The 26435-nt window shown below is 45.2% G+C and overlaps 3 protein-coding genes and 2 long non-coding RNA genes across 7 annotated transcripts in view; 3 read left to right on the plus strand and 2 right to left on the minus strand.

Moving 5' to 3' along the window:
- Nucleotides 1-5278, plus strand: LOC132592180 (dual specificity protein phosphatase 13A-like). The gene is given in 3 exon segments (XM_060275035.1): nt 1-254; nt 2188-2405; nt 4994-5278. Coding segments are annotated over 3 exon segments (660 nt in total). The 3' UTR covers nt 5182-5278.
- LOC118096633 (uncharacterized) lies at nt 4498-23078 on the minus strand. Its single transcript, XR_009557641.1, has 6 exons — nt 22009-23078; nt 21534-21863; nt 14157-14648; nt 13197-13399; nt 6503-6681; nt 4498-5148 (listed from the first exon to the last, which is right to left on the minus strand). It is a non-coding gene; the product is annotated as an uncharacterized LOC118096633 (long non-coding RNA).
- LOC118096632 (dual specificity protein phosphatase 13A) lies at nt 6047-14325 on the plus strand. Its single transcript, XM_035138678.2, has 3 exons — nt 6047-6741; nt 13148-13365; nt 14095-14325. The coding sequence occupies exons 1-3, from the start codon at nt 6452-6454 to the stop codon at nt 14304-14306; spliced, it is 720 nt and encodes a 239-aa protein (XP_034994569.2). The 5' UTR covers nt 6047-6451; the 3' UTR covers nt 14307-14325.
- Nucleotides 20053-26435, plus strand: part of LOC118096631 (dual specificity protein phosphatase 13B) — a 7237-nt gene continuing 854 nt past the window's right edge. Inside the window, exons 1-3 of one of the 2 annotated variants that reach the window (XM_060275033.1) lie at nt 20053-20100; nt 23072-23256; nt 24728-24948. In XM_060275033.1, coding sequence (XP_060131016.1) covers nt 20071-20100; nt 23072-23256; nt 24728-24948 — 436 coding nt within the window. In that variant the 5' untranslated portion in view covers nt 20053-20070. Of the gene's footprint in view, nt 20101-21508; nt 21616-23071; nt 23257-24727; nt 24949-26435 lie in introns of those variants that run through there. The other variant, XM_060275034.1, reaches the window with a different exon arrangement.
- The window catches only part of LOC118096634 (uncharacterized), an 11690-nt gene continuing 10197 nt past the window's right edge, over nt 24943-26435 (minus strand). For both annotated transcript variants that reach the window (XR_009557640.1, XR_004693944.2), the window contains exon 4: nt 24943-26084. This is a non-coding gene — a long non-coding RNA (uncharacterized LOC118096634). The remainder of the gene's footprint in view (nt 26085-26435) is intronic.

Below are 26435 nucleotides of genomic sequence, written 5' to 3' on the forward strand. Positions count from 1 at the left end.
ATGACAAGCGCACAGGCTGAGAGAGCACATTAAACAAGCAAGCCTGGACCACTTTCTCAGGTTTCAGAGGGAACAGTTGCTACTTTAATAAGGATGGCTGAAGAGTGTGTCTCACTCCCCAAAGACGCTGAGTGTTCTGGAACATCCACAGCTCAGACCCCCACTGTTAAAGATCTAGAACAGCTCCTGAATACTGGAAGGCCTTCCTGTAACCATGCTGATGAAGTATGGCCTAACCTTTTCTTAGGAGATCTGTAAGTATACGTCCGTGGAACGGCTCAGCATTTTTTTGGCAGTCCTGATGAGCTCCCCCAACGTAACTACTGTGGCCAAGTCAATGCTCCTTCCAAGGAATGTGTCATTCTGTGATCTGGTTGGGTCTAGTACCTTGTTATGCATGACTGTACCGCATTTAAACCAACGGGGCTTTCTGACACGTGACTGGAGGAAATTGCACCTTAACATATTATCTGATTTTTGCAAGGCAGTGTTGCAATTAATTGTTAAGGAGCCCGAAGCAGTTTATCTTTTTTATTTTGTGCATTCAGAATGCCACACAGAATCTGGAACAAAATGTTGGATTCTTGAATATATCATCTTATTTTTTCTTTTAAAAAGCCATTTCTAGCCCTCACAGTTGCAGAGACACATGGCTGAAGGCTACAGAGTTCAGTCGGTGTGGCTTCCGTACCCTTTAGAGCAGTGCTTTTTTCTGGGGGTATGCATACCCCTAAACATTTTGTGAATCTAAGTTTGGCCTCATTGAGGAGCAGTATTTCAATATGAGGAGGAAAATGAGAGTACTCCTAAACATTTTTTTAAAATAGAAAAAAAGCTTTAGAGAGACCCAGTCCTCCCTTGTAGCTTCTCATTGCCTTTCCCTGGCTGTTTGGGTCGTTTCAATTGCCTCGCTCTAACTCCAGCGTAAACCCATGTCTAGACTTGTTTATTCATTTCCAGGCTTTATAGATCTGTCCAGTTCTGGTGAGGCTGAGCCCACAGACGTTTAGGGAATAAGCAAGCCCAGCGAGCATTCTCAGGCTGATGGTATCCAGGCAGGGATGACAGGGTTTCTGTCCAAGGTCAGGAACCATGAACTGGCAAACAAGGGCAAAAGACATGGAAAGATCACTGGGAGCAAACCAGCTATTTCAACAGATTCCTTGGTCTTTTTTTTAGTCCATGGACCTGCCCACCTCCTCCTGGCTCCACCTGCTTCCCAGGGACCATAGCAATTTAAAGGGACTGTCCTGCAGCCTGGAATCTAGCATGCCACCATCTCGCTTCTATTCTCTGTTGGCTGCGTTGTCCGTTGTTATGATCTTGGGGAGTAGGAGGCCCTACCGTCTCAAGGGAAATTGGCTCAGGGGATTCTGTACTAGGGTCTCATTTAAATATTACATTTATACCCTGCTTCTCTTCCAAGGGACTCAAGATGGCCTACACAATACTTCCCACTCCCCATTTTATCCTCCCAATAAACCAGTGGGGCAGGTTAAGGCTGAGAATTGGTGAATGGCCAAACTCACCCAGTAGGCTACATGACTGAGTGGGGATTTGAACCCTGGTCTCCCAGGTCCTAGCCTGACCCTCTAACCACTAGACCACACTGGCTCCCAAGTCCATTGATGCACTTAATGGATTTAGTGCCTAACCCTAAAACTCAGGGACATCTAAGGAAGCCAGATGATGGAAGATTCAGGACAAACAAAGTACTTCTTCATATAAGACATTAAATTATGGGATCTGCTCCCACAAATAGCAGTGATAGCCACACCCTTGGATGGCTTTCAAAGAGAATTGGGCAAATTCATGGAGGACAAGGCTATCAATGGCTGCTGACCCTGATGGCTATGTTCTCCCATCCCTGTCTGAGGCAGTATGATTCTGAATACCAATTACTGGAAACCACAGGAGGGGAGAATGAAGTTGAGCTCAGATCCTGCTTCGTGCTTCCCAGAGACATCTAAGTGGCCAGCATGTTGGACTAGATGGACCATTGACTTATTCCAGAATGTTCATTCATTACATCATAATTGAATTTTCTGTTCCCTAACACGGGATATTTTCTCCATACCATGAGTGGATCTGAGCCACAAATCAGAGGGAGAAGCCTGAAAGGAAAATGGGATTCTTCTCCTACCTGTTAGTCTGTCTCTCACTTTCTGTTTCATTCTTTTTCTTCAGTGTTATGGCTCACAACAGATTTGGTTTGTGGAAAATGGGCATCAGCCATGTTTTAAACGCTACACACGGCAAAATATTTTCCCAAGGATCCCACGAGTTTTATGGCACAACGATCGAATACTATGGTGTACCAGCCTTTGACCTTCCCGATTTTGATATGACTCCATATTTTTACCCTGCTGCAGAATTCATACACAAAGCCTTGACCACACCAGGAGGTAGGGATTCAACATGCGTCACAAATGTTCATATTATGTTGTGCTGTGTTGGCAGTTTGGCACTTCACTGCCATTTCTTTCTGGAGAGCTGGAGATTAGGGGAAGATTTTCAGCTCTCTCATTGCTTTTGGATTTACTTGATGGCCGCCTTGTGGTGATCACTGAGCACCTTTGGCCCTTTGCCTCTTCCCCGACCTTCTCTTTGTTTTCGGGCAGATATCCTTTGCTTCTTAAATTCTCTGCCTACCTCCTGCTTCCATTTCTCTACTCATATGTATGCTCATCTGGTTCACATTTCCTTATTATTTGTACATAGCCATAATGTATTGAAGGTTTCAAGTGTCTCCAATGCCTGTGTGTCATTACCTGCCCCTCCTCCCACACTTGAGATCCTGATCACCTTGACGTCACTTTGCCATGACACATTGGAAACCACCCATGTTTAAATCTTCTGTCCTATGTCACTGGTGTGTGTTTTTTTCTGGACATGGGTGGCACTGTGGTCTAAACCACTGAGCCTCCTGGGCTTGCCGATCAGAAGGTCGGCAGTTCGAATCCCCGCGATGGGGTGAGCTCTCATTGCTCTGCCCCAGCTCCTGCCAACCTAGCAGGTGGAAAGCATGCCAGTGCAAGTAGATTAATAGGTATCGCTGTGGCAGGAAGGCAAATGGCATTTCTGTGTGCTCTGGTTTTCATCATGGTGTCCTGTTGCGCCAGAAGTGGTTTAATCCTGCTGGCCACATGACCTGGAAAGCTGTCTGTGGACAAACGCTGGCTCCCTCGGCCTATAGAACGAGATGAGCGCGCAGCCCCAGAGTCATCCATGACTGGACTTAACCGTCCAGGGGTCCTTTACTGTTTACTGCAAAAGAGCTGTGAGGTTTTATCACTGCTTGAGAAAAAACAATATAAGAACCCTTGTTGCCAAAAACAACTAGATTCACTGTTCTTTCGATCTTGTCCTAAGTACATTTTAAAACTGCAGTTTATCCCAGCACTGAAAATTCATCAGAACCCAACAAAGAAAACTGTTAAACATACGCACACACAAATACCTGTACATACACACAGTGCTTTTTTCTGGGGAGACGCACACATACCCCTAAACATTTTGTGAATCTCACAGGAGAAGAAACTAAAAAAATTTAAAATTTTGGTTGCTTCTCTAGCATGGTGAATCGTCAGTTCTGCTGCTACCCCCGATGGCGGCTTAATTTCCTTTCCCTGTGTTTCCTGAGTCTCAGGCAGGAGCGAGCATTTACATAATGTGTGAAGCAGTGTGGAATGTGGATGTGTGGTGTTTTACTGATGAAAGTTTGGCCTCATTGAGGGGCAGTACTTCAACATGAGTAATGCATGTTCTTTGTACTTTTGTCCATTTACTGTATTTATTTTTCCCAATCTATATATATAGAGAGAGAAATGTAAAAAGGGCATGTGGGTATGTCTCCACTTTTCACCAAAACCGCTTGACCTATTGAGGTGAAATTTTGACACAACATCCCATGTGAATCTGAAGGATCTTATAAAGTTTGCTAAGACAGATGTTACACCTCCGTCAGATAAAACCCTCAAAAACCCCTGTTTACTGAACTCACAAATCACCCTCAAGTGCATGCTGGGAGCACAGGAGATGTTGCAAAACAGCACCCTCTAGTGACGGCTACACTGGTACTGCAGCTAGGAAAACTCCCCTCAGAAGCTGCATCTCCGAGGGCAGGGCCAAATCATGATGACCCCTAGACATGCTATAACCGCCAAAACGCGAATACCCCTCAAAGGCAGACCGCAGGAGACAGCCCGAACCCCACCGCCGCTGCACCCACCCGAGCCAAACCACCCCCATTTCAACTCACCCCTTGTTTCCGCTGGCACTACAACAACCCCGCAAGGCAGTCGAGGCCCAACGGCGGCGGCCGCCGCCCCAAGCCAGACCTCACACACCCAATACCTGACATACAGGCTGGGGAGTGGGGAGTCACAGGGATGAGCTGAGGGTGGGGGAGGGGGTACAGGGAGGGGACTGGGACCAGTCACAGGGATGTGATGGGGAGGGGGGGACGATGCCTCATGGGTCGGGACAGGGTGGGGACAGTCACAGCGATGAACTGGGGGTGAGAGGAGGAGGGGCAGAATAGGTCATGGGTCAGGACAGAGTGGGGGGAGTCACAGGAATGAGCCACAGCAATGTGTGGTCGGGCCAGCTAGTTTGAACTATAAAATGGTGATTTTTCTTGAGTCAAAATGAGAGTACCCCCAAACATTTTTAAAGAAAAAGATCACCACACACACGCATATATACTGAAAATCTGAACAATTATTAATTTCTGCCAAACATTGATTTTAGCTAAACTGTGAAGTAAGCCCAAGAAGATTTCCATTAACTTGACACAAACGATGTACTGTAGGGCCCCACATTTAGGCACGAATGAAGATAATATCAGAATTGACTAAATTTATCCAGTATTACTGTAACTGCAGAAAGTTAAATGTACCTGTTTCAGAAATAGTTGAATTCTGTCTTCTCTCTAGTTTAAAAATGCCATCTTTTAAGATGATAAAAAAAATGTGGTCTACTTCATTTTCAGGCAAAATCTTAGTGCACTGCGCAGTGGGGATAAGCCGGTCGTCTTCGCTGGTGCTGGCGTATCTCATAATTTACCATTGCTTCTCTTTGGTTAAAGCCATTCAGGCAGTGAAAGAACGTCGGTGGATTTTCCCCAACCAAGGGTTTCTGAAGCAACTGAGAAATTTGGACCTTCAGCTCAGCAAATAAAGCATAAGCAAGCATACAAAGAAACAAACCCCCGATGATTAGGAACGCAAGTTATTTCCAAGCCTCCCTGTCCTGGAATGTTTTTATTAAAACATGTTCATTGTAGTATTTTTTCTAATAGTAGCCATGCTCTCAGAAAAATGGCTATTTCGAGGGGTGTTAGCAGGGTCTGCCCATGAGGCAAGGCGAGCCCCCACCACCCACCAAAAGCAACCTCTACAGCGACCTCTTGGCAAACCAATAAACCCCTCTTCTCCATCAGGAAGGACTTTCTTACAAATAAGCAGTTCAATAGTGGGGAAGATTGTCTGGGAAAGAAGTGGACTTCCCTTCTTTAGAGGTTTTTAAGCAGAGGCTGGATTGCCACTTATCAGGAATGCTGCAGCGATGGGTTTCCTACATTAGCATGGGATTGAACTACAGTGGTACCTTGGTTCCCAAACGCCTTGGTACTCAAACGCCTTGGTTCTCAAATGGCGAAAATCTGGAAGCAAGAGTTTTGGTTTTCGAACGTTTTTCGGAAGCCAAACGTCCGATGCAGCTGTCAGCTATTGTTTCTGTTGCACCTGCACCAATCAGAAGCTGCACCATGGTTTTTGAAGATTTCGGAAGTCAAGCAGGCTTTTGTTTTTGCTATTTATTTTGTGCTTTTGTTTTTGAGGCTTTTTCTGTTAATTTGTTTTTGTGACTGTGTGGAACCCAGTTCAGCTACTGATTGTTTGATTGCGTGACTGCGGAAATGGATAAAAGCCCCCCCCCCCCCGCAATCCAAACAATGATTATCATCAGTGCAGGTAAGGGAAAAAATGTAATTTTAATTTTTATCATCTACAATACTGTCTTATCTATTTTATAGTACAGTACATTGATGATTGCTTTCATTTTATGTATGGATCAATGGTCTCGCTAGGTAGTGAAATTAATGTTAAACTGCTGTTCTAGGAGTTGATTTTAAAAGTCTAGAACGGATTAATCCCTTTTGCATTACTTTCTATGGGAAAGTGCGCCTTGGTTTTGGAACGCTTTGAACGGACTTCTGGAACGGAGTAAGTTTGAGAACCAAGGTACCCAGTGTAGATGACTTTCCAGGACCCTTCAAACTCTATGATTCAACTATCTTCCATAACGATCTTCAGAGGAGTACATAATAATAAAATTCAACTCAAAACAAGTATTTTTCCCTTTTGGAGGAAAAATAGGATGCTGATCTCCACTCGTGCTTATTGCATTTTGTGCTGTCGTGTCAGCAAAGGCTGTTCCCACGTTAGGCATGGGAATGGGCAGGGGACGAAAAGGGGACAATGTCTCTCAAGAGGCGCACCTGCTTCTCCCTGTCAAATGTCGAAAGGTAACTGGAGCTCATTGGGGCTCTGCAACGACTGTGTATCATCGCATGGCAGCGGACGACCCATTTCCAAAGACGACCGCCTCCTTTTGCAAAATGATCAGCCGCAGATCCGCCGCACCCTCCGTCAAAGAGTTGGAGCATGTGATGGACAGCTGCAGGGTGGAATTAAATGAGATAGATGAAGTGTGGCCCAATCTTTATATAGGCAACATGTAAGTGTGACCCAGAATGAAGCTGTGGCTTGAGCGTGGGGTAAAAGGAAGGTACGGCAGTGTAATGTTATAACCAATGAATTCACATTGCTAATGGAGGACAGATCTGTGCACGCTGAAGTTAAAGTCTGAAAAGAGTTTCCATTGTTTTTCTCTGTTGCTCAACATGCATGGGAATTCCTTGACAACCTTCATAACAGAAAGCACATTACAAAAACCTGTGTATTACTGCGGCAGGAATGAATGATCAGCACAGATGGTCCTATCCCAGCGATTTTATTATGTGCTAAAATTAAAAATCTAAATTCTAGTGAAGGAACCCACCCTCTGCATTTGGGCTGCCCAGTATGTCCTGTGTTAGATACAGATTTTTTAAAATTAAAAATAAGAATTTACAGTTGGATGAGAACAAGTTGTGATATGCAGACAGGTGGAGAAAGATGCAAGGAATGTAGACAAGGTAGCCTAGCAGAGTACAGCAATTCCAGTGGCTACTGAAACCTTATATTGGTGAATTTAAAATGCACGTCTTCAAGAAACATGAGCGGTGATGGACTTTCTAAATTGAAGGTTGAGTTTCTCAGGAACCCTAGCTGTGGGCCTGGTTACAGATTGTTTGTCTGAATATTCTATTGATTAGTTATGTGTTTATGCATCAAGAATTCGCTGCTCTCTTCATATGCAATTTACAAATACAACTCATGTTGTTTTATCCTGCTCTGTATTTTGAAAGTATAATCCTCTTGAGTGATTATCTGCATTTTATATTGGCAAAGATACGGTGGATTAATTATACAGTTAGCATGCACTTCTCAACCTTTGATGCATAAAAAAAAATCAGATCTGAACCTGAGGTAGGAAATAGCATAATGTGCTCAACTGATCCCAACCTTTGCTCTTGAAAGGGATACGCAACCACTAGACTGAGCCTCTGTTTTCAAGGAAAGATGCTAGAGAGTTAAATGGTTTAGATATCTGCAAGAAGTCACATGGCTGAAGGCAGAGGTTCTGATAAGCAAACACTATCCAGTCCCATCATGGCAACTGGCACATTCTAAATTCTAAATTCTGGTGCAGATAGATTTCTCACTAATATTTCAGTGCAGCAGTCTGTCCAAGAGAGTCGATCTGAAGTGGGGTAACTAAAGCCATCCGCAAAATAAAAAAATAAAATAAAAATAAAATAAAATTCCGTGTTCTTGCAAATTTGATACACTCCATCATGTGACTGTAAGTTCTCCAAGTTACATTATCCCCTACCAAATTGTCTGGGTTGAGCAATCCTATACTCGCCGTTATCACAGAAATGCCACTGCTGCATGCCCGTCTCTTCTGACGCCCACTCAACCCAGGATGGGAAGCCAGGATGAGTCACCAATCAGGGCCAGAGGCATCCACATGGTGAGCCAAAATACAAGGAGCAAATGACTTTGGGATGATCAGAGCACTCCCCCAACAGCCCCATCCAGCATTGCAAAATGCTAAACGATACTACCCAGCGCCCACTCCATCAGCTAGCATAGTACTCGACAGGACACAGAGCTGGGAAGCTGGTGACAATATTTCAAGCTCTAACAGCGGAAGGGAGAACTGTTATGGCCCCAAAAGGTGGAGCGCCTGGGACTCAAACCTCTGCTGCAGACGCCACAGAGGAGCTCCCTTGTCACTCAACCACAGCAATAACCACATGTGGTCATGGCGCATTAGTTCCCTATGCCCCAGTCCCATAGAATCGCAGAACGTTGGAAGTTGGAAGCCACCCCGAGGGTCATCTAGTCCAACCCCCGGCAATGCAGGAATCCTGCCACATCATTTGGCTCCATTGTCGGTCACTTCCTGTTACTAGCTGTTAACAGCATATTTTGTATGAAGCTGTGCTATTTAAGATGTCAATGCAGCGCTTTCTATTGGTCAAAACGTCTAATAAGTGAGCAGCAATAATTCATTAGGACCACATGTTCCAAGCTTGCTAAATAAATCATCCAGGTTCCTCCGATATTTGCCGCCTCAGCCTCTTATCGGAAAGAAGAGTTATACCTTGTCACCGAACCTTTCCCTTTGCATGCTCCTAGACAATTTAATTCATCTGACCATTTAAAAGCTAGTGTTGAACTAATCCAGTGTTAATAGAATTAAGTAGATCTGACCACACTGAAGTCTACCCTAGGGAATAGAAAATATTACTTAAAAAAAAACTTTTTTTAAAAAAAATAGTTTCCAGCAAAAAGGTACCGAGCTAGACTCCATTAGTTTAGCAACTAAAGGAACTCAGACTTGGTAGAGATCTGGAGGAATTGTTCCACCTTAGGAAGTTTATACTATTTTTGCTATTGTTGTTGTTGTTTAGTCGTTTAGTCGTGTCCGACTCTTCGTGACCCCATGGACCATAGCACGCCAGGCACTCCTGTCTTGCACTGCCTCCCGCAGTTTGGTCAAACTCATGTTGGTAGCTTCGAGAACACTGTCCAACCATCTCATCCTCTGTCGTCCCCTTCTCCTTGTGCCCTCCATCTTTCCCAACATCAGGGTCTTTTCCAGGAAGTCTTTTCTTCTCATGAGGTGGCCAAAGTAATGGAGCCTCAGCTTCAGGATCTGTCCTTCCAATGAGCACTCAATGATTTCCTTCAGAATGGATAGGTTTGATCTTTTTGCAGTCCATGGGAATCTCAAGAGTCTCCTCCAGCACCATAATTCAAAAGCATCAATTCTTCGGCGATCAGCCTTCTTTATGGTCCAGCTCTCACTTCCATACATCACTACTGGGAAAACCATAGCTTTAACTATACGGACCTTTGTCGGCAAGGTGATGTCTCTGCTTTTTAAGATGCTGTCTAGGTTTGTCATTGCTTTTCTCCCAAGAAGCAGGCGTCTTTTAATTTCGTGACTGCTGTCACCATCTGCAGTGATCATGGAACCCAAGAAAGTAAAATCTCTCACTGCCTCCATTTATTCCCCTTCTATTTGCCAGGAGGTTATGGGACCAGTGGCCATGATCTTGGGTTTTTTGATGTTGAGCTTCAGACCATATTTTGCGCTCTCCTCTTTCACCCTCATTAAAAGGTTTTTTAATTCCTCCTCGCTTTCTGCCATCAAGGTTGTGTCATCTGCATATCTGAGGTTGTTGATATTTCTTCCGGCAATCTTAATTCCAGTTTGGGATTCATCTAGTCCAGCCTTTCGCATGATGAATTCTGCATATAAATTAATGCTATACTCATTTATAATCAGGTGCTGCTAGTTGCAGAAGAATCACACCTATTCTCTTTGGATCTCGTATTCATATGTATTTTTCATCTGCTACTACCTGTATCTTTCCTTGGCCTTTTGTCATTGTTAAGGATTTTTCTTGCTGCATTTTTTTTGCTGTTTATCTTAATCTAATTTGTGTATGGGCTCACCCACACTTCTGTTTGCCCCAGTGCTTCCCTGTGGTTTACAACTGAATTGGACCAAACACTGAATTGGACCTATTTTCCAGGGACAGCCCCGGATTTACAGAATCTGTCCCAGTTTCTGATTTGATCCTGGAATGTCCTGCATTTCCTTAGGATGTCCCTATTTTCATCAGAGAAATGTTGGAGGGTATGTAAACAGCTATTGTGTTTTCCGTGAATTGCCGTTCGTTCCAATTCAGCGGTAAAAAGTGTGCTTTCCGGGGGAAATCAGCAGAACAATTTCAAAACTGCTCGACCCACGTCTAGAAAGGATCGGACAAGGGGGAAACTGCTATCTACTTAGAGACCAACCGTTTCATGCATCTGAAAAAATAACCTCAAACTACAAATGCTCCTGTCACAATAAATCTTATTAGGCTTTAAGATGCCGCAGGACTCTCATAAATTGCAACAAAACTGCCCCACTGGAATACGTCAGTATTAATTTATGAAATGTAGATTTCTGATTCGGTGATTCATACTACTCTAGGCAGATCTGCCTTACTGGAATTTGATCTTAGCCTACACTCTATTTAAACTTTCCCTGACATTATCAATAGGACGGAAAGAGATGCTGAAAGCAGCAACCCTTTCGGATCAGCGGAAATCATTTTGAAATAAGTATCAGATGAGATCCTGCCAGGGGAAGCTTACGCAATCCACAGGATTGTCGTAACATCAGGACCATACCCTATCCATATGTTCAAGGAGCCACGAATGAAAGGAAGCTTCCCCGTTATGGAAATAAAACTACAAATCCAAGGAGCGATTCTGTTAGTGCAGCCTGTCTTCATTCTGGAGACGTAGACCTAGTATAAAATTGGCACATTTCACATGCAACATCTGTTTCAAAAGGAAGGATGGTGACTTTCTGTGTGTGTGTGTGTGTGCCCTTCCCGTCCAGATGAAATTATGACTACATCTATATGAAAACATTATCCACAGCCCTCGGCTCAGAAAGCCCTTCATCTGTGCCAAGTGCAGCTCGGCAGCAGTTCACGGCAGGACACAGAGAATGCCTTGCGTTAATGATGACACATGGCGATATTTGTGCCCTTCGAATGTGATTCTCCCTACTGGAGGAGGTTTATCCAGATAATCGGTTCAAAGTGTGCCCTCTATTGCATCAGCCTTTACAGGAAAATCCTGCAAATCTTGATTGTGTGGCAATGTCCCTCCCCCCCCCAGGAAATAAGACGCAAGACACAGAGAATTGAATTTAAGTGGGTGAAAAGGCCACAACTTTATTGGTTTCGGATGTTGAGCGGTATTGGCTTAGGCATTGGAACCTAACCGGCTATATCCGGCTGTAACCCGTGTGTTACAGTCTGGGAGAAATTAACCACCAGAAAGGAGACACCCGGGGACGGAAAGGCTGAGTTCCCACCTCCGGCTTGTTTAAAAGAATGGAAGCCCCGCCTCTCGACTGACCCTATTGGTCAGCCCGGGTATGACGGAGGCAGGAAATCTTTTTTAAAGAAGCACTTTAAAAAAAATGTTGGTTTGGGGCAAGGAATTCATGTTTCAGAGGCGTATCTAAATAGCAATTTTCTAAACAGATACCTGAAAGTAGGCAGGGATGATTCCTACCAAGCCTCTACTGGCAGGCAGTTCCACAGGACAGGTCCTGCCACAGGAAAGTCTTGGCCCACCAAACCTCAGGAAAAATGAAGTTGCAGCTTTGGGTCTGGGATCTGTGGCAATAATGATAATGATATTTCTCTAGGAATTTGAAGTGGGATTAGCAGTTGTGTTGCCTGCTGAAAGGAATGCATATGCACTCACTATGCTCTTCTTACATATTTGTTAATAATAATAATAATAATAATAATAATAATAATAATATAAATAAATAAATCTCCAACGCTTTTTCATAAAACGGAAACTAAGCCCTGTGTCACTGTTTGCACCATGATAAGATAAGCATACCTGGCGTGCTATGGTCCATGGGGTCACGAAGAGTCGGACACGACTAAACGACTAAACAACAACAAGATAAGCATAACGGATAGAGTGTGTTCATATATATATATATATATATATATATATATATATATATATATATAGTTAAATTTCTGTTTTACATTTTAGAATATTCACTTAAACAACCTTAAAATATCAATGACTTCCCTTCCTCTCTTTCCGAGCTTCATTTTGCACAACACAAATCCTTGCATATTTTACATAAACTACCGTAAACCATTCAGTATTCCATTATGACATCCATCAAAACTTATTTACACTGTTGAATTTATCATAATGCTGGCAGAGTTTTCAAATAGACACAATTCCCCCCATATATTCAATAAACATTTCCCAATCTTCTCTAAACATATGTTCTTCTTGTTCTCTTATTCCATATGTTAGATCCGCAAGCTGCGCATATTCCATCAGTGTAAGTTGTCATTCTTCTTGTGATGGTTAGAGTGTTGGACCTGGGAGATCAGGGTTCAAATCCCCACTCAGCCATGTAGACCACTGGGTGACCTTGGGGCAGTCACCATCTCTTAGCTTAACCTACCTCACAGGGTTGTTGTGAGGGTGAATCGGGGAGGAGGAGAACCCTGTAAGTCACCTTGAGATGCTTGGAAGATAAAGGTTGGTATAAAGGTAAAGGGACCCCTGACCGTTAGGTCCAGTCGCAGATGACTCTGGGGTTGTGGCGCTCATCTCGCTTTACTGGCCGAGGGAGCCGGCGTACAGCTTCCGGGTCATGTGGCCAGCATGACTAAGCTGCTTCTGGCGAACCAGAGCAGCGCACGGAAACGCCGTTTACCTTCAGGGACCGAGCAACGGGAGCTCACCCCGTTGCGGGGATTCGAACTGCCAACTTTCTGATCGGCAAGCCCTAGGCTCTGTGGTTTAGACCACAGCGCCACCCGCGTCCAAAGGTGGTATATGAATGTAATAAATAAATAAGGACATAGGATTCATTTGTTAACCTCCCCACTTTCATATCTGTTTCCTGGCAGCACAGCGGCACACAACAAGGAAGAGCTAAGGAAACGGGGTATTACTCACATATTGAATGCAGCACATGCTGCCTGGGGAAGCAAAGGTAGCCAAGCGTTCTATGGAACAGAGTTCCATTACTACGGAATAGCAGCAGAAGACTCCCCAGACTTTGACCTCGGCGTACATTTCCGCCCTGCCTCCGAATTCATCACCAAAGCCCTAAGTGTACCAAACGGTGAGTGCCTCGGGATGGAGCAATGGAGAAGTTTCTGAAACAACAAGGGGCTATTAGCTCCGCCTAAGGCATGATGGAGAACAGCAACAACAGGGAAAAGATAGACAGAACATTTTACAAGGACAGGAAGAAACACCACGGACAGAATAATTGCCACACACAGGAAGAACAAGGATATAGTTTGAGTGTCTCACTTGTAGTTTTATGAATCATCAAATGTGTCAACACGAATAGAAGTTATTAATATTGCAGTTGTTGTAGAAGGGATTATTATTTTGACCGGAATGGAATTGAAATTTAATACACCTAAATTATATAATTTGGTATTTGAATGATTGGTATTTGTAATTGTATTATAATTTGGCATTGTTATAATGAGGCTATTATTGGACTGTAATAGAAAACAAATAAAAAATTATAATCAAATGGTGAGTAGCTGCCCTGATGGAACCGCTACACTGACGTTTTAGGTATTAGCAGCATCGTAGCATGGGTTGCTAGTGTCCAGGGCAGACAAGCAACCATTTTGAGGTAGGTCACACTGAAAGACAAAGTGAATGACTGGCCCTAGGTCACCCAGTGAGCTTAAGAGCCACTTAACTCTTTGGATTGCTTTAATACAAATCAGGAACCCCCAAAATCCCCTACTGCAACTCCCTCTGGTAGCCTGAAAGAGCTCAAAGGAATTCCCATTTGCTCTATTCTTAAATCATTTCATCTCCGTTCCAGGAAAGATCTTGGTCCACTGCATTCTAGGCAGAAGCAGATCAGCAGCCCTGGTTCTGGCTTACCTCATGATCTGTCAGAACTTCTCTCTGGCTGACGCCGTCGGAAAGGTCCTGCAGAATCGAGCCATCTCCCCGAACCGAGGGTTCCTGAAACAGCTGCAAGACTTAGATCTGGAGCTACGGTACAAGATCAGGCTGTGTCAGCTTCTGTAACGTGAAGAAGAAAGCAAAACGGCAAAGTGACGACACCTGACAGAGAGCTTGGTTTCCGCTGCCAATCTCAGCAATTAAACTTGAGGCTGTGTTATTTATCTTCCCAGGAATTTCAAATGCTTAGTTTGGGAGCGGACCTTGACATCTAGAACATCTAGATGCTGGTTAGGCGCTTGAATTTTCTGGATCTCTTTAAGGATGATTGAATTTGAAGCTTGTAAGATTGAGAAGGGGCCACAGTGCCCCCATAGAGCATGTCACAGGCAGCTTTCAAAGTGCTTTCAGATTTTTGAGAACGCTCACATATACGTAGCATCTCACTAATCCTGGCTTACAACAACTCTGCAAAGATAAATCATTATATTTAGATAGATATATATAAGATTGTACAAGTAAGGAGCTTTTTGAATCCTAGCCATTATTGCTGGAAAGCCCTTTGCGCTGAAATAATAGTTATCTAAAGAACGGATGTGGGTGGTGCTGTGAGGATGTGGGTGGCGCTGTGGGTTAAACCACAGAGCCTAGGGCTTGTCGATCAGAAGGTCGGCAGTTCGAATCCCTGCGGCGGAGTGAGCTCCCGTAGCTCAGTCCCTGCTCCTGCCAACCTAGCAGTTCGAAAGCACGTCAAAGTGCAAGTAGATAAATAGGTACCACTCTGGTGGGAAGGTAAACAGAGTTTCCGTGTGCTGCTCTGGTTCACCAGAAGCGGCTTAGTCATGCTAACCACATGATTTGGAAACTGTATGCCGGCTCCCTTGGCCAGTAAAGCGAGATGAGCGCCGCAACCCCAGAGTCGTCCACGACTGGACCTAACAGTTAGGGGTCCTTTTACCTTTACCTTTAAAGAATGGGAATGCATTTAAATCTCAAAATTGTAATGTGTTACTGGGGGTGGGTTTATCTTTTAAAGGGATAAAATAATCATAATAATCATAAATAAATAAGAGTAAAAATGTGCACCCCACCACCAAGACCATTCCATTGTAACTATCCAACCTCCCAAAATTTCAACACCTCTTGCGATGGTTTTACCCCCTTTCCATTTTAACAGTACAAATTCTACAAACACCTTCCATATCTCCTCAAAATCATTTCTCCTGCATATTCCCCGTCTTACCTTAATGGCACATGTTAATTTATCATTAATAGCAATATCCCACACCTCTTTAAACCATTCTTCCATTTTATATTCTCCTTGCCCCTTCCACTTCCTAACTATAGCAATTTGTGCAGCTGTCAGTAAATTTGTGAGCAAGGTATTCACAGCCTGCGTACCTTCCACCCCATCATAAATTGATAACAAGGCTACCTCTGGACTTTCGGTCAGCCTTAACCCAGTGATTTCTGTTATCTCCTTAAACACTTTTTGCAAAAAATAAATAAAAAGAAATTGTGCATACTGTATTTACACCCCCACCACGTGAACATAATTCCCAGTTTCCTGGCATCCCCTCCAACATAACACCGAATAGTCCTTGTTTATTTGATCTGACTGGTGTTAAATACCAAGGGTGGATGGATTTCTGGGGAAATACAGGCCTGGTCTTTCCATGAGGTAGTGAGGTGGCCACCTCAGGTAGCATCACTAAGATGACAGAGCTGTGGGTGTTGTGCAGCCTGCGCTGTGCCACAAAAGGATAGGCACACATTCCTGGCTTAAAAGGCCGCAGGTTCCTTTCCCCCTACTGCATTTCAAGTTGCATTTGCACTTGCTGCAAACACACACAAGAGTGGACAGGAAAGTCTTCATCCAAGGCACATTACCTGCCTGGTTTCACTGTGCCTGGCACTGTCCCCTGTCCCAGTTGCTCCAGGAACATATCTCCTGGGAAGAAATGGCTGCTTTGGATCCCTTCCTTTTCTGGCGCATCGAAAGGGAAATCCTTCTGGATCAAGACAAGGGAATGTCAGGGACCGTGCTGAGGAGGGCTGCACTGAGGAGGAATGGTGGGAACCTCCCCCTGCCCCTGGATCTTCCCAGGAGCAAGAGGACAGTATAGATTTGGAACAGTGGTTTGCAGAGGGGCATAGTTCAAAAGGCAGAAGCTGGGAAATACTGGATGGGGAACAGGTAGGGAGAAGAAACACGGGGGGGGGGGAGAGTTTACAGATTCCCTGTTTCTGGAAGTCATTCCACTCTCCCCAAGGTCAAGAAGAGCTCAGAGAGTGGCAGAACAGAAAGCACACAAAGCACAGATTACAAGATGTAGAAGTGACATAGATTAATAGGGATATAAGAGGGTGGTATCCTTAATTGGGAGCACCACCATTCTAGGAGATGCGTTCTTTGTTCTCTCGCTGTGATTATTAAAGTTTCTAACTGGTAAGAAGACTCCTTTTCCTTTGTTCTGCTTATCTACTGCCACGGGTGGAGGAAGCCGATTCCCTGAAGCCTGACAGAGAATGTGTGATGGCGAATTTTGGATAGGGACTTCTGGTCTGCAGGAGAAAGGAGCCTAAAGCGCGGTGGCAGAAAGTTCTTCGCAGTAAACCCTATTGATCAAACACAGCTCCAATTCATTCCTGTAGGCTTTGCTCCAAAGAACTTCCCACTGGATTTGGCTGTAAGTCTTTGGATTTTTTAAAATATCCGCAGGCTGTTGCACAGTGCAGTCAGATGCACGCCACAACTGATGGTTGGCATTATAAATATCTCTGCTCTGTATCACTGTGGCCCATAGCAGCTGGAACAATTCAAAACCACTACAGAATTAGTAGTACCCCGGCATCCTCCTTTTACTAACGGCGTGAATAGCCATTGCCTAGGGAGAAGTTAACCTCTTTTCTTTCAAGGCTAAAGGATCGTTTAACATTCATCAAAGCTCCAGACGCTATGGTGAGATGCTTCGTCTTGTCTGCCAGAGACTTTTCCCTGCCTGGATTTTTTCAAAATAAAAAAATTCCTTCCAGTAGCACCTTAGAGACCAACTAAGTTTGTCATTGGTATGAACTTTCATGTGCATGCACACTTCTTCAGATACACATTGGATTTTTTCAGGCTGGGAAACTATATTAACAGCTTTAATATTTATTAAGCAGCGTTTATAGGACACCCAGAAACAGTGTTCTCCGGCTGGTTAACATCGATGAAACATTAAAATACCGTATAATAATAATCACAGAACAATAAAAGCAACAGACAAGTCCCATTATGAGCAAAATAGCAAATCGACATATGTCTTTGAGGCTATTGTTGTTGCCATGAACTGGACTTTTCTAGTTCTGGGAGACTTTATCATCTAAAAAGGGTTTTGACAATGTCTGCCAGATCACCCCTGCCCTACAACCCTAGCGGGCACTGCTCAAAGAACTCTTTTTTTAAAAAAACACCACCAACCTGTTTATTTTTCTTTTACAAGCACTAGAGAACTCTTAAAAGATTTGCAAGAAGATAAGGGCAAATGACTTTGCTGCAGTGACATCTCTTGCCTGCTCTTTTGAAAATACTTGTCTTTTTTATATATATATATAAAAACACAACGTCAAAGTCCTGCTTTCTTAATAAGGCCTTTTCATTGATTAAAAAGTTTAAAAACCAATCCATTTGATCAAAATAGCATTGCACTAAAAAAAGAGAGAAAAGCGAATGAACAAACAGTAATGATGAGAACCCATGGGCTTTTAAAGCTGCCTGCCAATTCTGTGTCTGAGTCATGCTTTCTCTGCCCATGAACTGCTCACAATTTCCCTGCCACACCACCCAAGCCATGCTCTCTCTCCCTCCACCACACCCATGTATTTGCCAGCTCTGTGGTGGCCTCCAAGCAAACGCGATACACCAGTTTCCAGTATGTTCGGCCGTCTGAGTCATTTGCAGTGCCTGCCATTAGTCACCTTTAGGGGGACATGGGTGGGGATGTAGTCATTCAGCACACATAGGGTGCAGCAAAGGAGCAAAGGAAAGAGTAAAGTCTAGGAAATAGCAGGGGGTTAGAGTGGATCTGGCACCCATCTTAACACCCTAAATTCATGACATTATATAGTGTTAAGGATCAGGGGCGTACCCAGGATCAAAACTAGGGGGGGCAAGAGAGGGGAAGAGAGAGGGAAGGAAGGAGGGGAGGGAGGGAAGAGAGAGAAGGAAGGAAGGAAGGAAAGAAAGAAGGAAGGGGTGGGTGAGAGAGAGAGAGAGAGAAGGAAGGAAGGAAGGGGAGAGAGAGAGAGAGAGAAGGGAGGGAGGGAGGGAGGGAGGGAGAGAGAGAGAAAAAGGAAGAAAGAAAGAGGGGAAGGAAGGGTAGAAGGAAGGATGGAGCTCCCGCCCGCCCCGCCCCCAGCTCAGGCTGCTCCTCCCCCCTCCCACGTTCCTGTCACTGGCTGCGACTTTCCCCCTTCAGGTTTTGGAGGGAAAAAGTGCGGGTTATGGTCCGTAAAATTTGGTAATTTTTTTTTTCATTTGCTTCTGGGGGGGGGCAGCTGCCCCCCACCCCTCGCTGGGTATGCCCATGTTAAGGATAGGAAACACACACAGAGAGAGATACAGAAAAAATAAACTGAAGTCATATTTCATTTAGTCTATGGTTACCAGACGTCCCCGTTTCCTGGGAACAGTCCCCAGATTTACAAATCTGTCCCCGGACAAAACTGTCCCCGGAATGTCCCCGGTTTTCATTTAATGTCCCCGGATTTATATTTTAAGTGTTGTAGATTTATTAGTAGGGAATGAACGTTTCGTGATTGGTTCAACGGCACAAGGCAAAATGGCTGGCGCCACGGCACGAGCAGCTGCTGAAGCCAGCCAGAGCCAACTGAGCTACCAGGCTGGCTCCAGGCTGCTGAGACTGCTGCTGCCACCGCCACTGCCGAGGGGGAACCGGGAACGCCCGGCGTCTCAACTGGGGGAACCGCTGACCCCTCCCACAACTCAAATCAAGCTGGGAGTGAGAGTGCCTGGCCACCTGGCTGACTGCCCAGCAGTGCTCCAGGGCCAGGAAAACCCTGGAGCTGATGCAGGGAGGAGGAGAGGAGAAGGAGAAGGAAGAGAGAGAAAGAGGAAGGAGGAAAGAGAGGGGAGCCCCGACCTTGCCGCGTTGCAACCGCCACTGAGGAAGAGAGGTAGGAGAGCACCGGGAGGGCAAGGACATGTGGCCGAGCCCAGGTCCGACCCGTGCCTACTCCACGGCGGCTAGCACTCCAAGAGAGCAGGCTGGGGCCCAGAGGAAGGTCGCGCAATAGAGGAGACCACAGAAGAGAAGATATTACTTCTTCAAAAAAAAAAACAACCAAAAACTTTTTTTAATAACTTTTTTTCTCTCTTTTTTAAAAAAGTGTTCCCGGATTCTTTGAAAAAAATCTGGTAAAATTAATTTAGTCCATACGGTTAAAACAGTAAATCTAGAAGCTTTATAGTGGTCCAATTAAATCTACGAATCCAGTGGGCTTCACAGCAAATGAAAGTTCAAGAATCTACTATTATAACCAGGACCCACAGAATTCTGTCTTTAGTCGGGTAAAGTAATTCTAATTTTCAGAGCTCTGTTGATCTTACCCACATATTAACCATGAACAGGGACACCGAACAAGGAAGGCCATGCTATCAGTGTTGAAATTGGGGAATTATCGTCATAAGCGAGAGCAGCCATTTCGGTTATTGCTTCCTCTCATTTCTTATGTGGTCGCAGAGCAACATCTAGTGGCCAAAATGCAATCTCTAGCATTCTCCACGGCTGCCTTGTAAAATGAAATATTTTTAGACAATGACAGGGCACTGGCAAAGCCTTATGGGATGGAGAGGAGGGGGCAGAGAGAAGAGGCCGTCAAATTTGAGATGGTCTCGAACAGCACAGCGTGTGACGCAGTAAGTCTGTCTCCTTTAAGAGTGTGGACTGGGGGACCTGGTTTAAATCTCTAGTCAATTAGGTGATATTTAGGCAAGCCCCCCTCTCTCTGCCTCAGCCCCTCTTTGGTGGCATGAGGATATTTTTATTGGCCTAATTTACCTTCTGATAAGTACCCTTACCATATGCTTTCAATGAGTCCAGGCTAAGTAGTTCGACTTCACTTTGCTCAATCATAAGTAACTTGCCATGAGAACATGGGTGGGCATGGCCGCATGCAGGCGGAAAAATCTATCACTGCAGACCAGGCGTTAGCTTGTTAAAGATTCACACTCTTCAGACAGTGGGTGACACTTAGGAAGACCAGACTGGCAAACTGCTTCCTTGAAGCTCGCTCGAGTGACACCTTTCCCCATGGGTACCAGTTAAGTTAAAAAAAAGAGAGTAAAGGAGCCCTGGACGGTTAAGTCCAGTCAAAGGCGACTATGGGGTTGCGGCGCTTGTCTCACTTTCAGGCCAAGGGAGCCGGCATTTGTCCACAGACAGCTTTCCGGGTCATGTGGCCAGCATGACTAAACTGCTTCTGACATAGCGGGACACCGTGACGGACACCAGGGTGCACAGAAATGCTGTTTACCTTCCTGCCGCAGTGGTACCTATTTATCTACTTGCGCTGGCGTGCTTTTGAACTGCTAGGTTGGCAGGAGCTGGGACTGAGCAACGGGAGCTCACCCCGTTGCAGGGATTCGAATTGCCAACCTTTTAATCGGCAAGCCCAAAAGGTCAGTTGCTTAGACCACAGCGCCACCGGCATCCTATCTGTTATGGGTGGATCACAACATTTGGTAGGCACGCATGCTTGAAACAAAACACACAAACACACACACACACAAATCATACTGCAAAAGGTAATCTGGTGTCAGCGATCCACTTTTTCTGCCCACCACGGCAGTGCTGTTAATAATAGCCTTTGTGTTTTAGTAGCAGTGCAGAAGGCCATTTTGCAAGGAGCCATCTTTTAACCTTCTGCAATGCAATGAAATACTTGCCGAAATTCTTTTGCTAACTCAACGATAGGATGCTGAGAGGCTGGCCCAATCCTGCTCTGTCAATGGATAGGAAGCCCTGGGGAGCACCTCTGCCACAAGCCTCATCCCAGGTTGAATTTTCATAATCTTTAGTCGCCTGCAGCTGGTGTAATCTCACCCTGAAAACTCCTGCAGTTACCCAGAAGGTATTCTTTCCCTCGTTCTCCTCCAATTACAGGATGCAAAGCGGCCCGCACTGCTTGAAGTGAGGCTTAAAACCGCAAGCACTTAAAATAACAGAGTATCAGCAACTTAATCCACAAGCTCGCAGAGGAGACACGCTGTTTATCCCCGTGTTGGATATCAGCGACTAAGAAAAGAAACGGAGCAAGGAGGAGGAGGAAGGCCGGGAATACATTACTCACAGCAAACACAAGGGAGCCCAGAAGAGAGTCCAAGGAACTTGCAACAAGACGACAGAATATTCAGTCACAAAGAGGTACAATGGTAAAAACTCTCCACAACTGCAGGAGGGCATTATGCCCAACACCTTGGAGGAGGCAGTGGTATACTCCCTCTCAAAGAGGTCCTCTCTGGATCTAGAGATTCTGGGAAACTACCATCCAGTCTCTAATATTGTTTTCATGGACAAGGTTGTAGAAAGTCAGTTGCAGGTATGCTTGGAGAGGGATCTAGGTCTCTTCCAGCCTGGTTTCAGGCCCAGTAGTGGCCTTGGTCTCCCTGATTGATGATCTCTATCGGGAGAGAGACAGGGGTGTGTGTGATCTTCTTTATTCTTCTTGACCTCTCCTGAAGACACACCATTGACCATGGTGTTCCTCTGGAGCAAATGGGGGAACTGGTAGCTGGTGGTGCTTATTAAAACGGTTCTGCTCCTACCTGCATCGTCACTCCCAGGGGGTCGTTGCTTGGCTCGCGGCTTTTGGGCTGTGGGGTCCCAAAAAGGTCCGCTCTGTTTCCTATTAAACTGTTGGGAGCTGCCATCTGGGGATTTGAAGCATGGTGTCATCAGTATGCTGTCGATACGCAATGCCAACTCTCCATTCCACTGGAAACAGAAGAGGCTGTGAAGGTGTTGAACAAGTGCCTTGGGGCAGTGATGGAATGAATTGAGGGCTCAATAAACGGACACTGAACCCAGATAGGGCAGAAGTGTTGCGACTGGGTGGTTCATGTGTCTGAGAATTTAGGTGCACATCCTACTCTGAGAGAGGTTATGCTCCGCTCGAAGAATCCAGCTCATAATTTAGGAGCACACCTGGATTCAAAATTTTCACTTTTCTGTAGCTAGGAGTGCTTCATGGCCAACTTACGCCAGTTGGGTTCCTATTGAGGATATTCAGCGAGCCAACATGGCAGTGAAATGGGATTGAGGATTGGGGTGATCATTCTGTGATAATTATGGCAGTGGACAAAGCTATATTGGAGCTTTTGAATATATTATGATTATGATTATAAAATAGGCTAGTTCACCAACCACAGCCATTTCTGGACCAGGTTGCCCGACCTCAGTTGTTCATGCTGTCTTCCTGCTTGGACTACTGGAATACACTCTACATGGGACTGTCCTTGAAGACAGGTTCCTATTCATGTGGAGGAAGCCTAAAATGCCATTAACTTGGTATAAACAAACTTCCAAATTGCCCCCCTTAAAAATCAATTTTTTAAAAAAGTATATTTTATTGGTTTTATAACAAATACAAATAGATATAAAAAGCATGTAATATAAGAAAAAGAAAAAAAGGCAAAAAAGAAAAAATAAGAAACCGCTCCATGTGCGTCCCTCCCGAAGCTGCGCGCTCGGTGGAAGAGGACGACCATCCCAGATAGAAGGAGTGTACCGTTCTTCGGTCAAGGGTATATGATACCTGAGCTCCCCTGCTAGAACCTCCAAACAAAAATCAATTTTTTTAACCCCCCACCTCTCTCTCATTTCCCAAAGGCCATTTTGGTTACACCTGAAGCTCATGAAAGCACAAAAGCAGGTATGAGCCATGCTGGAAACTCTGAAAGTCGAAGCCGTTATGAAACACCAGCACTTTCTGAATTGCAGCGGCTAGTTTGGAGCAGAGGAAGTTCCGACAACCATGTGGATCAAGTGTGGCCAAACCTCTACCTTGGAGACGGGTAAGGAAACTGAAGGATTGCATCTTGTTACCAGTCAGAAGGAGAGCAGAAGCTTAAAAATCCTACAAAATAGCAGCAAACAAATTGGGATCTTAACATCCAAATTCCACAAAATAGACTAGTATAAACTGGTTCTGTAAACGAACTCTGAGAGCCAGTGTGGTGTAGTGGTTAAGAGCAGTAGACTGGTAATCTGGTGAACCGGGTTCGCCTCCCTGCTCCTCCACATGCAGCTGCTGGGTAACATTGGGCTAGTCACACTTCTCTGAAGCCTCTCAGCCTCACTCACCTCACAGAGTGTTTGTTGTGGGGGAGGAAGGGAATGGAGAATGTTAGTTGCTTTGAGACTCCTTCGGGTAGTGATAAAGTGGGATATCAAATCCAAACTCTTCTCTTCTTCTTCTATCAGAAATATGGTCAAATTAAAACCGACATAACATTTAAATGCTCATTTGAAAAGGGAAAAACACAGATCAACCTAAGTACAACTAAAAGGCCTATGCCTTACTTCCTGTGTGGGGCAGCCTTGGGTGAAAAGGGAAAGTACCCCTTCCAAGTGTCCCTATTTTCCAGGGACAGTCCCGGATTTATAGAAGCCACCCCAGTTTCTGATATGATCCCGGAACGTCTTGCTTTTCCTTAGGACTCTCCTATTTTCATTGGAGACATGTTGGAGGGTGTGAGGCGAGTAAGGGCAATGTAATAATAATAATAATAATAATAATAATAATAATAATAATAATATATTTATACCCCACCCGTCTGGCTAGGTTTCCCCAGTCACTTTGGGCAGCTCTCAACAGAATATTAATTATTATTATCATTATTATTATTATTTAAAGTGATAAAACATCAAACATTTAAAACTTCCCTAAACAGGGCTGCCTTCAGATGTCTTCTAAAAGTCAGATGGTTGTTTATTTCCTTGACATCTGATGGGAGGGCGTTCCGCAAGACAGGCGCCACTACCGAGAAGGCCCTCTGCCTGGTTCCCTGTAACCTCACATCTCACAGTGAGAGAACCGCCAGAAGACCCTCGGCACTGGACCTCAGTGTCCGGGCTGAACGATGGGGGTGGAGACGCTCCTTCAGGTATACTGGGTCGAGGCCATTTAGGGCTTTAAAGGTCAGCACCAACACTTTGAATTGTGAATGTAACACAGAGAGACCTGTAGTCCAAAAGAAAGAGGGAGAACAGAAATTATTCCTCCAACTGCATGGCAAGGGAGGGAAGCCGTATAACTGATACTGCCTGACAGAGCAGGTTGTAAGGAGCCATGGTCTGGCAAACAGGGAATGTGTTAGGAATTAGAGCAGGGACCAAAAAGGAGGGGTATTAGTTATGGAGATGAGACGCAGGTGCTCATTGCTTCTTGCTTCCTTGAGGCTCAAGAGGCCTCTTAAATAAGCCCATGTCAACATGGAGCAGGAGCAGCCGCAGCCGCAGCGACCCTTTATCATCTTTTAACAGATGGGCAGCTCGAAGCAAAGCCATTCTGCAGAGCCTCGGCATCACCCACATCCTCAACGCAGCAGACGGGCCGTACAACATCAACACGGGCGCTCGATATTACAGAGACCTGCCAATCGAGTACTACGGGGTGCAGGCGTTTGATGACACCTCGTTTGATATCAGCATCTTCTTCCAGGATGCTGCGAATTTCATCCACAATGCCTTGAAGGCTACAGGAGGTAAGAGGGAGATAGCGGGAGGAGGAGCGGCCTTCGAGATGCGAGAGGCACTCGGTTGCCAGCTGCGTGGGCCCAAAGCTGCCGCTGTTCCCTTTAATCTTGCCGCATTTAGCAAGGGGCTTAAGGCTACTTAAGGATGCTTTGCTTAATTGGCCTTTCTTGCTCAGGGATGGGCTTCCCCATACTAGATCTCCAGGAAAGGAGGAGGAGTGGCATGTGGGGTTGTGACGGCAGCTTTGCATGCAGAACTGGAGCAGGTGAAACTTTTCCTAGGGTAGTGATAGTAGGTGGCGTGGATAGCGTTGCTTGATTAATTTCTCCCTGTCTGGCTGAAGTTGAAGCTGCAGAAGCAAGGCTAGTTTTGAAAAAAGCAGGAAGTTATTCCCGTCTCTCAAATCCTACATAAAAAGTTATTGGGCTATCAACCAAGCTGAGAATTTTTAAAGTTGATTAACCACCTCTCTTCTCGTTGGCCAATGCTGACTTTACATAAACATGCATAACTCAACCATCTCGTTGTAGGGATGTGGGTGGCGCTGTGATCTAAACCATGGAGCCTCTTGGGCTTGCCGATCAGAAGGTCGGTGGTTCAAATCCACAGGATGGGGTGAGCTTCCATGGCTCTGTCCCAGCTCCTGCCAACCTAGCAGTTTGAAAGCATACCAGTGCAAGTAGATAAATACGTACCGCTGTGGCAAGAAGGTAAACAGCGTTTCCGTGCGCTCAGTTTCCGTCACGGTCTTCCGTTGCGCTAGAAGCGGTTTAGTCATGCTGGTCACATGACCCAGAAAGCTGCCTGTGGACAAACGCCAGCTCCCTCGGCCTGAAAGCGAGATGAGCGCCGCAACCCCATAGCCGCCTTTGACTGGACTTAACTGTCCAGGGGTCCCTTTACCTTGATCTTTACCTTCTCATTGGCCAATGCTGACTTTACATAAACATGCGTAACTCAAGTTTCTCATTGTAGGTTTCTTTTTACGATAACCCAGTGCAGGGCTTCTAAAGCTCACCACCAGTACATAGAATTAGCAGGAGGAACTGCATCTCATCATTGACCCTGGGTGTTGTATGGAGTCCCGTTCTGCCTCCGTCCTGGAATCTTCAATCTTTTCCAGGGTATCTTCAGATGGGTGTACCTTCAGGGAGAGAAATCCTCCCCACAATGACTATTACATGTCAAGGCCCCGAGGCCTCCCCCTTTATGTTGAATAATAACACATGGGCATTGTATATTAGGTTAATGGGCAAAATTTAGGCCACAACTTTATGGGTTACAGAATGTGAGTGGTATTGGCTTAGGCATTGGAATTGAACCGACTATATCTGACTCCTGCCCGTCATGCAGGAAGTCTCACAAGGGTTAAACCACCAGTAGGGGGAGCCCTGTTGATGTACACACCAACTCAGAGCTCCCCCAGGGTCACTGGAAGGTCGTGCCATGGCCCTAGCCTCCACCTGGGCTTCGGACAGGAACCACGACCCCCAGA

The sequence above is a fragment of the Zootoca vivipara genome, chromosome 5 (genome assembly GCF_963506605.1).
Source record: "Zootoca vivipara chromosome 5, rZooViv1.1, whole genome shotgun sequence".
Lineage (NCBI taxonomy): Eukaryota > Metazoa > Chordata > Lepidosauria > Squamata > Lacertidae > Zootoca > Zootoca vivipara.

Coding starts and splice junctions, on each gene's coding strand:
- LOC118096632 (XM_035138678.2), top strand. CDS start 6,452: ATGGGAATGGGCAGGGGACGAAAAGGGGACAATGTCTCTCAAGAGGCG. Junction 6,742..13,147: donor AATCTTTATATAGGCAACAT/GTAAGTGTGACC, acceptor GTTTCCTGGCAG/CACAGCGGCACACAACAAGG. Junction 13,366..14,094: donor AGCCCTAAGTGTACCAAACG/GTGAGTGCCTCG, acceptor TCTCCGTTCCAG/GAAAGATCTTGGTCCACTGC.